Source organism: Tachysurus vachellii, chromosome 15 (genome assembly GCF_030014155.1).
Source record: "Tachysurus vachellii isolate PV-2020 chromosome 15, HZAU_Pvac_v1, whole genome shotgun sequence".
Taxonomy (NCBI): domain Eukaryota; kingdom Metazoa; phylum Chordata; class Actinopteri; order Siluriformes; family Bagridae; genus Tachysurus; species Tachysurus vachellii.
Genome location: NC_083474.1, coordinates 13,034,649 through 13,045,196, shown reverse-complemented (window position 1 = coordinate 13,045,196; position 10,548 = coordinate 13,034,649). Strand labels below are relative to the sequence as shown.

At 34.9% G+C, this 10,548-nt stretch overlaps 2 protein-coding genes across 2 annotated transcripts; both read right to left on the bottom strand.

Annotated features, from left to right (window-relative positions):
- Window positions 1-633: 633 nt before the first annotated feature.
- gpr171 (G protein-coupled receptor 171) lies at window positions 634-3,916 on the bottom strand. Its single transcript, XM_060888335.1, has 2 exons — window positions 3,653-3,916; window positions 634-2,665 (listed from the first exon to the last, which is right to left on the bottom strand). Exon 2 carries the CDS (start codon window positions 2,415-2,417, stop codon window positions 1,443-1,445), a length of 975 nt encoding a protein of 324 aa, XP_060744318.1. The 5' UTR covers window positions 2,418-2,665; window positions 3,653-3,916; the 3' UTR covers window positions 634-1,442.
- Window positions 3,917-4,131: 215 nt separating this feature from the next.
- On the bottom strand, window positions 4,132-8,234 carry LOC132858115 (P2Y purinoceptor 14-like). Its single transcript, XM_060888330.1, has 3 exons — window positions 8,173-8,234; window positions 6,234-6,641; window positions 4,132-6,097 (listed from the first exon to the last, which is right to left on the bottom strand). The coding sequence occupies exons 1-3, from the start codon at window positions 8,184-8,186 to the stop codon at window positions 5,350-5,352; spliced, it is 1,170 nt and encodes a 389-aa protein (XP_060744313.1). The 5' UTR covers window positions 8,187-8,234; the 3' UTR covers window positions 4,132-5,349.
- Between the last annotated feature and the right edge of the window lie 2,314 nt (window positions 8,235-10,548).

Below are 10,548 nucleotides of genomic sequence, written 5' to 3'. Positions count from 1 at the left end.
TATTATAAAGGTCTAATTTAAAACACTATTTTTGTGCTAATCAGAAACTTTATTATTTATTTAGTATCAGCAAAAGACCTTTAGTAAAGTAGTATTATTATTCAGAGATAATGAAAATATCAGTCTACCACATAATTATTAAAATGCTTTGTGTTTAGGACAAATCATCTGGTCTTGCAAGAATGATTGGTGTAATCAATTGGTCTAAACACAACACTAACGTTCAATGTTTTTACTTGTGATTTAATAAGCAGATTGTAAAGTAAACCTTAAAAATTGTTTTTAATTTTAAAAAGCCTTTATTTAGCCTTGTAAAGTGCTTTTATTTTTAACTTTCTGTATATCATTCCTTATCGTATCTTTTCAAATGGAAAAGAGTCCATCATATGAAATGGGAAAACCCATGTTATAGATAAAATAACCCTTTGGCATTTTTGACCAACCGACCATGTCTAGACATGGAGTGATGAGAAATAAACAGTAGGTGTTAACATTTGTCAGCCTTCTATGGTATGAGTCAAGGCATGATTCATAGACAGGGATCTGAATGACAGTTTGCTGACTGTTTCTTCTGTGGTACTTTTTACTGGAAAATATTAGATGATTAAATAGCAAAATAAAGAGGAGTAAAGATTGAAGGTAAATATACAAGATTTATAAATCAGGTGCAGTTTTTGAATGTAAAAGTGAAAACAATATATGTGTCATTGAAACCAATCTGAAACATGAGTCATCTCAGGGCTTTTCCCTGTGTGCATTATTCAGTGTTCATATTCTAGAAAAGTGGTGACTTTCTTGGTAATTGGTTAAAATAAATGGCAGACTAAAAACAATAAATACGTTCCTAGCATCACTTGGTCTTATTAGAATTCAGTGTTTGACACGGCCTATTCCAAAAACAAATAATCAGCAAAGCAGGAATTACTTTAATTTCTTATATTTTAATTTCTTATAAAACTGTGAAATCTCAGGATTATTTAATTGTACATAATGTGAGTAACTAATTCCATTTGTGCAAAATAAACTGCAAAACCTGTATATATTAACAGAAATATTAATATGTAGATTTGTTGAAAAGAATTTACTTATAGTGCAATGCTATAAACAAGATTTTCCCATTTAATATTGGTCTTCAATACTTTGAAGGCAGCATAGCTTTAAATTGTACCTTTTATAGATTTAAAATAAAAAAAAACAGTTACATACAAAATTCTGTCATTTTCTTAGGTATTTTTTTGGTAGACATTTCTGATTTATGTGAGCGAATATATAAGTATAGCAAAGGAAGTATCCCTTGTACATATCTGGCATCTGGGTATTGAAAGGGTTTTTGTAGACCCTGACATCCTGTTCAGCAACTGGTTTCACATGTTTTTTTTATTATTGTAATTTTGTCTGACATCTATTCTTCAAAATTATGAAACTAACTGCAGTTGTAGCTTTTAATCTAGGACAGATTCTGGGTTTCTTTCTACCCTTCTCCTTTTAGTAAAAACCTGTGTGATCTGGTGTCTAAATGAGGGGCAGAAAAAAAAGTACAGCACTGGATCAAAGCACAGGTTTAGGATGGCCAGAAGCAAAGTGGACTCTTTTGCTAGGAATAAGTGCTTCCTAACACCACAGTCAGTGATTATCTCATTCTGTGTAAACGTATAAGGCATTCGAACTGCATGATATGGCACAAAGCAGACAACGTAAGCCACTGTCACCATGGCGATATTGACAGTTGCATGGTGAGCACTGGCCTGTTCCTGAGGGTCTCCTCCACGTTTGCCCCAAAACTGTTTAAGTACAAGGCCATTGGACAAAAGCACAGCAACAGAGGCATTCAGGAAAATTGCCATGCCCAGAAAAACAGAGAGTGTGTGCCAGTGTTTGCCAACATCCTGCTTAATGTCTTTACATGTTATTAAAGTGCTGTTAGAAATCTTGTCCTTGATTGGGATAGCCATGTTAGGGACATTGATGAAGAGCACCAGAACCCAAACTACAGCCGACATGACCAGGGCAAAGCCAACCTCCTGTAGACGGAACAGCTTGGAGCTCTGGGTAATCTGAAGATAACGTTGTACGCTGACAAAAGCCAGAAATATGATGGAGGCATACATGTTGATGTAGATGAGTGGTGAACTGACTTGACAGTGGAAAATTGTTAGTCTCTGAGATTCCACACCAAAGTCTTTAGCGATCTTTACTGGTAGCGCCAATGTCAGCAAGAAGTCAGATGTCAGAAGGTTGATCAGGTAGACATTCATGCACTTCTTGACGTTTCTACTGTGTATAAATGCCCAGAGTGCCACCAGGCTGCCAGCCATGCCTATCAAGAAGATAATGATGTAGAATGTGGCAAATGGCACCATCTTGTCATTTACCACACAGTTTTCATCCTTCATAATGGGATCTGCTGTATGCTCCATTTTTGGAAAGAGTTGTTTTAGAAAAAACTTAGATTGTGTCACAATTTATCCACTGTGTTGGATGGGCTGATGTCATAACAATCTTGAGAAAGTGTTGACTGTAGACTTTCTTTGTTGTAAGCTTGTACCTAACAGGACTCAGACAAATGAATCTGAGCAAAGGTGATCCAGACTTATGGAAGGAAGTGGTGCAAAGCTGTCTAGCAAACCAGACATGTTATCCTGTCTGTTGATAAATCGAACGGAAGCTGCAAAGACAAAGATTTCACAGATGTAATACTTTTATTAAACAAATATTGCAGTGGATTTATTATGCTGTCTGAGGCATTTTGCTGGTATGATTTGGTGTAACTTGATTTTTGAAAGTGTTTCTAGCCTGATTAACTTGCTTTTTAAGATTCTCACTAAACAGTCTTCTAAACAACATCTGTTTGATTAAATTCATTTAAGGTCACTGTTTTATTTGAAAAACTATCTGCTACAATACTTAGTCAAAACTTATAACAAAACTTACTGTTATTTTCCACCCATTTGCCAAGATTATATAAATGCAAAACAGCAGAAGTGGGAGGTAAAGAAGTTTTACAAAGCCTTTAAATCCTATGCATGTTTTTTATTTATTTTTTGTTAACAATAAGCAACAGTATTGTGAACAGAAAGGTACAGTATATTGTGTAATTTATCTTTTCACAAAACATGTAATTGTTCATATTTGGCATATATTTGATTCTATTCACGATTTGTTAAAAATATGTACTGTAATAGACACAGAAAAATCTTTAGCCTACCAGAGTAAATCACACACGCAACAAGCAAGCACAAAGAAAAATACTCTCTGTGATTAGAAAAAAATACTGTACAAAAAAATACAATTCTCCATTTCAGTGCCATGTGATTTCCCCAGTCCCACTTTTACTTCCGCATTGATGTGGACATTTTATAAAGCAGTTCTGTACATCTACAATTTGATGACTGTATATATATATATATATATATATATATATATATATATATATATATATATATATATATATATATACATATGTTAGAATGAGACAAAATAAATAGGATTCTGTTTACTTGAGACACTTTCATTTCTCTTTATATACCCCAGTGTAATAATAAGCACTCGAGATATTTTGTTTGTGAATAGTGGAAGCAACATTTACATCATAACTGAAAGATCTCAAGCAGGAATGCAGACATGAAAAGACATTGTGTAAAAAGAGACTCACCGCATGTTCAATTGCTTTTCACCTTCAGCAAGCATGTTGTTAAACACCACTTCCTTTATAGTTTCTGAAGTAATTCAGCTGCCTGACACAAATGACATTTCTACAGCACAAAAGAGGGCGTTATCTAAACTGTGTGGTGTGGTGACGTCTCTGAAACTTTCCAATTCTCGTTAAGAAAACCACAACTTCATCACTTTAAAGCTTAGGAACAGAAAATCAGCATATAGTCCTGTGTTTCATGAGGCATCCTGACAGAATGCAAAGCATTTTGACACTCCACACTTCATGTAAGGTGTTTTACAAGCTTGGTCTGTTTGTCAAAAACCCACAGTGCTCAGGAGATAAAGAAAATAAAGGAAGATGAAATTGAAATTAAGTTAATGAAATTGTGTCAGAGCTGCCTGGGGAAAGCACCGCATTTATTGACTTGTTCTCTCTATTACTCTAAATGTTACATAAATAAAATGATTCCTTTCATTTGCAGTCAAGTGACTCAGTAACCAGTTATTTTCTTATTGCATTTAAAAATTTTCTAAAAAAATTAACAGGAAAGCAACAATATTAATTGTATATAGGAGAGTCTTCTGCAGTGAGTCTTCAGTTATATATATATAGAAAATAAAATACTGTTACATTACATTACATTACATTAAACACCGAAACATCACGATTATGGTTTATATACAGAGTTCATAAGTATTTGGATAGTGACACAATATTTATAATTTTGCCTCTATACACCACTACAAGGGATTTGAAGTAAAGCAATCAATATGTGGCTATAGTGTTGAGTTTTAACTTTATTTCAGGTGTTTTAAAACAAATTTTAACTGTTTAGGTGCTTGTTTGTGGGTCCTTCTGCCTTCGGTTTTGTCTTCAGTTTGTAAAAAGTATGCTCATTGGGGTTGAAGTCAGGTGACTGACAGCCATTTAAGAACATTACATTTCTTTGCCTTAAGAAGCTCTTGGATTGCTTTCACTGTATGATTTGGGCCATTATCCTTCTGTATTGTGAAGCACCATCATATCAGTTTTGCAATATTTGACTAGATAAAACTATAGCTCTTTACAACTGATCCTTCCGTCATCAGTATATAGATCATCATTATATAGATGCCCATTCCATAACATTGCCATGTTTGACAGATGATGTGGTTTACTTTGGATCATGCGTCATTCCTTTCCTTCCTAAATGTTAATCTTATTTTCATCTGTCCAAAGAACTAGGAATATGTTTTAGATGTTTTCTACTAAAGTGTAAGTGCCAAAATATTGTGAAGCTGTTTTTCGTCACCAAGGAATAATTATTTGCAATCATTCACTTGTTTGCTGTGGTCCTCAAGGCCTTTTGGCATTGCTGAGCTCAACAGTATATTCTTTCTTTTCAAGAAAATACCAAATTTGGCCATGCCTAATGTTGATGTTGAATCTCTCTGATCGGTCTGTTGACAACTGACCATGAAACTATTTACACCTACACATTGATCACATCTTGACTGCTTTCTAAACCGCTGTGGTGGTGTACACAGTCATAATTATTTATCCACCTGACTTTAATAGCACTGTACATAATATATCAGTCTGTTACATAAAAAGTAATCATCAAAGATCTTTATCATTCACAGGCAGTAAATATGTGTTATGTTTTGGTGAATATATCTCTATGGTTACTGCTGAATACCATTGTTATTTTTAATTTATGACCTCAAAGTTTGCAGTTCTAGCTGACACTGTTGAGTACTATGCAGTGGATTGACACTTTCACATCTTACTGTAACACGAGATTCCCCTGTCTCTGTGCTTCTTTGTTTTCTTGTATCTCTTTGGAATTCGCACAACATCAGATTTTTGCACACTTGTAAATTTCTGATGCCTAATTGGTCCCGGAATCCCTTGCAAAAGACAAAATATATTAATGGATCCATGCATGCATTGAGCACTGAAAGCAGAACTGTGACTTCCTTTATAATGTAAAACGACTTGGCTGAAGTACCACATCCCTGTAGCAGAGGCTTTAGGAAGGCATATGGGAGCCTCACTAGGTGGTAGGGCACAAAGCACACACAGAACACCACCACAAGCACTAGCATGTTGCGCTTAGACCTGCTCAGTTTATGGTGGTTCCTTTGGGTCTGCATGGTGGCATAATGAAGCCTTCGCACTGTGCTCCAATAGAACAGAATCAGGGACACCAACACAAAGGTGAAGATGAGTGCAGAAACGCAGTGGATGACCTTGTAGACCGTGCTGACTTGATGGCTGTGTAAGGACTCACACCCGATGACATTTGGTTTTGGAGAAGCTCCCGAGGATGTGCTCAGAAACACTACAATGTAAATTAAAGCCATTGTAGATAAGAAAGTCCATGTTATAATGGAGATACATCGTGCAGCACGGGCTGTTTGCAGCACATGAGTCTTTAATGGATAGGCAATCTTAAGGTACCTAAAGAAAGAATGATAGTGGTTACTTTATCTGTGGTGTTTTTTTATTGCACTAGAGGCATTTCTCTCAGTAAAGTAAATATGAATATGTATAAGTAAATATGGTGTTATTGTCCTACATGCAGACTTTTAGCTACCTGTTTGCAGCAATGTAATCCATGAAGAGAATGCTGGCATACATGTTGAGATAGAAGCCTGCAGCCCCAAAATTGCAGTAAATGTGTTGCAGGGCTGTTGATTTGTTAGCATAGTTAGCAATGCGCAAAGGCAAAACAAGGCAGAGGAAGAAGTCAGCTGCAGCCAGGTTCTTTAGGTAGACGGTGACACTGGACTGAAATTTTAGACTGGTGCAGTAATACACTCGCATAGTGATGGTGTTCAATGCCAAACATACAAAGCAGACTGTTGAGTAGGAAACAAAGAAAAAAGGACGGGCTAGCACCTCTGGCAGGCAAAGGGAATCCTGTGTTTTATTTGTTGTGTTTGATGCTGTGCTGTCATTCAAAGCAGTGTTCAGACTGTTGGCTGCCATTGTCGTTTTATAACTGCAAAAAGGAAATGTAGAAATTATATTATTATTATATTCTATAGAAATTATAGAACATCATCTAAATACAATGTTGTAACACTTAAACTTTATGCTATACAAAACTGTTTGTCCATTTGTCCAGAAACAAGTAAAACATTGACTGGACTAGTAAAATAAATTAGGTTACAGGCTATTTTATTATATTTATTTAAATTTTTATAATAGGAAATACTTGATGAATTTGACTATATATTCAGTATATTTTTTTATTTTGCAGTGTAATTGTTTTATTACATTATTTATTTATTGTATTTATTTAATATACTTTGTATTTAATTGTGTGATTTATTTTTTAACATGGTGAGTTGCCATTAGCTGGAAAAATGAGGTCAACAAGGGTTTGTGGTTGAGTGCATGTGTGCATGCGCGTGTGTGAGTGCATATGGGTGTTTGTGTGTGCATGTGTATGTACATGTGTGTGCATGTGTGTGCATGTTTGTGCATGTGTGTGCATGCATCCGTGTGCATGTATGTGTGCATGAGGGAGAAATACAGAAACACCAATTATTTGTGGCATTCTAGATGGACATGTTATTATATTATCGATGTTAAGGAAGTGAAAAGGTGTTGAAACAACTGAAAAGTTACTTGCGAATTATGATTGTCTTTCAGCATGTCTTTTTTCATCTGTGTTGCTCATACATAAATTATACATTTTCAGTGCCAACTCAAATCAAATTAAATTTCATTTGTCACATACAGGGTACGACATGCAGTGAAATGCTTTTTGGATCTGTCCGGTATTTAAGCATAAAAGGAATAAAGGGAATGCAATTAGGGGTATGCAATTAGGGTGAACGCAACAAAGAAAAGAGTCCATTGTTGGGATGGCTGAGATCCTTTACAATATTTATCATAAAAGTTTTTATAAAACTTAATATAACTTAATAATTAATTAAGAAAATAATTTATTAACATTTTTCAGGAACAGGTCACTTTAGCCTTCATACATGTAAAATGTGAAGGATTGGGAAATTTAAACCATGCAGATAAATATTTTGAGCATTTAAGAACTGTACTGGTTTCCATTTCTTTTCCTTTCTTTCTTTAGAACACTTGGGCTTAGCTATTTAAAAAAAATAAAATTTAAAAATGAACAAAAAAATTTACTTACAAAAAATTCAAAAGGTTAATATTGTTTCATTTACATCACACTTACTGTGTGATATGTGTTTTATGTATGAAACACACAGCAGGTATGTTTAATTTAACTTTTGTCATATACACTTTTTGTTATATTTTATTTGACATTTTTTTATTTGACTTTTTTCAGTGAATGAATTCATTAATCATTTCCAAATTTATGATAAATGTCTTCGTAATTCCATTTTTTCATATTATCTATTTTCTGTGTGCACCTTAAATTTAAGATCTGATACTGCAATACTGAAACACATTTGCAATTAAAGAGCATCCTTTGTTTTTAACTATGTGGACATTTATAAGGTTTTAATAATGTACAGCATAACATGACAGGTTAGACTCACCCTTGTAAAGTCATCTTCGGTCATGAAGCGCAGAGCAGTGCTGTTATTTTTATGCTTCCTTCTGTGAACTAAACAAGGAAGGAAATTGGTTTCTATGCAAAAAGTGCTCTTGTCGATGAGATAGAACAGGTATTGACAAGGTGTTTGACTGACACACTGTTATCTTCCATCACAACTCGTCATAACAGATAAAGCTTTAGACCTGCCTCTTACCCTCAATGCTTTACATGGATTCCTGAATACAATATTCTTTTTTGTAATGACAGATGGTATGATGGGAAACATTTCTGCATATGTTTATGCTGGGTAGAAACTTCCTTGTATGCTACCTTTATTGCAAAGTGTTCAGCTAATTAACAGCCAATCTTGAGTTAAAGAGGATGTGTTTGCAGGTAAACATAAATATACACGACAGGGTGTACTTTAAACTAAGGGTGGAAACCTGTGGTGTAGGTCATCATTTCTGTATCCTTTGTAAGTTTATACAGAGGGCTGTAAAGTCGTGTTTTCATCAACCTCACTATCAGAGGACAACGTGGAAATATTCAAATCTTTTCAGGTCAGCAGTAATCACTGGAAGTACAGAGAGATGAATGAGGTGTAATGTTTGCGTATTATGTGTCTATGTGCTGCCCCCTTGTGGAATTTGTTTTCAAATTCAACTACACTGACTAAGTAAGCATTTCATGAAACAAACTGAAAAACAGCTGTTTCAGTTTGGTAGCCAGCTTCACTTCACCAGTTATTCACAATATTTACAATCTGTGTTAACTGCAGTACCACAATAAGCCTGACACAATGTGAAGGTTAGTCAGGTTAGTGGTCCACCCTCAAATTATACTTGTTGAAGGAGTAGCACTCTAATGAATAGCCAGACTACTGAAATGCTTGTGCACACCTGATCATGATACTCATATATGCTTTATAAACATCCCGTTTCAGATTTATTCCCCCTTTTACTGTTATAATCTCCACTCTTCTACAGGGTTTCAAGTAGATCTGGCCTTGCAGCACTATACATGTGACTATTGAGTCTTGGTGCAAGAGAGTCCAGTGTATTCAATCCATCTTTTGTAGCCGATTTTGTGTAAAATGCAGATTCTCCATAATGGTAGGGCCAAGCATTACATTTATTTCTGTGTGTTCTGAGAGGACCTTTGGGGATCACCTCACTATTTTCATATTAAATTGCCACATTGGTCTACAACAAATCTTATGTGTTTGAATCTGTCCACTGTAAATATTTTTTTGCCTACTTAAACAACAGAGTGCACATTAACTGCCTTTCTTGAACCTTCCACTAGTGTTTTGTTTTTTTTTCATCTTTTTAAAGGGGCTTTGAGGAAGAAGAATAGAACTACGTATGAAGTATTATAAACTCATATAGTATGTATGATAAACTCTTGGGAATTGAGTACATCAAACCATAAACCAAACAGCTGGAGTACTGAATAATATTAATATTGAAAATGGTATTACTGTATTACATGGAACTGTATTATAATGTTGCAATGTCTCAAATAATCATCTTGTCTTTATGTAGCCTATTTGTTTGCAATGTAGGAAAGACAAATGACTGATTAAAAAAGGTCAAATATAGATTGTGTCTACTGTGGTTTGTGAGGTAATATAAATTAATTCATTAACAAAGTATTTTTCTGCTGTGGTTTGTCTCACAACTCTGCCCTGTGACTATCATGTATTATGATCCACCAAACCAGGAAGTCTGGCCTCCTATACTGCTAAGTACAGCATTATGTCACATGTCTTAGCTAGGTCTACACATAACAGTTTTAATCAATTAAAATGGGACTTTAGAATCCCAAAAGATCATTTCTGTCCTGACCCTGGATGTTTACACTGATTTTAAGGTAGGCAGTGATTCTGGTAATGGAGTCTTCAAGTACTTTATGCAAGAATACCTTCTGTGTCCAAGTAGTTCATTAAATTGAACTACAATGCTGACTGCACAGAAAACATTTCAAGAAGTTATGTTTAAAACAAATCCATATACAGAAATGTATTCAGAATTCACACAGTGGTGACAGTGTATACTTCCATAGAATATGATCCATGAACTGATCCAGGCCATTTGCCTGAACTCTGTTTATCAGGGACTGAGAAAAAGCCATGTAAACAGGGGATAAAGTGACTCAAGGGGTCATAAATAATAAACTGCTAAAACCCAGCTTGTTACTACTAGATATTTCAGGAAGTCTGTACATTAATAGTCAGTTTAAACAATTATGACAGGCAATGACTTCCTTTTGACTTCCCCACCATTCAGATCATTTCAAAAACCAACCACAGAGAACCACCTGAACTCCTTGAGGAAATTAACATTCACACACATTCAAACACTTATACCTAGGGTCA

Excerpts from the sequence above, each read along its gene's own strand:
- gpr171 (XM_060888335.1), bottom strand. The coding sequence starts at position 2,417 with ATGGAGCATACAGCAGATCCCATTATGAAGGATGAAAACTGTGTGGTA.
- LOC132858115 (XM_060888330.1), bottom strand. Across the intron at positions 6,098-6,233 it reads GATTACATTGCTGCAAACAG|GTACCTTAAGATTGCCTATC; the intron begins GTAGCTAAAAGT and ends TTCTTTCTTTAG.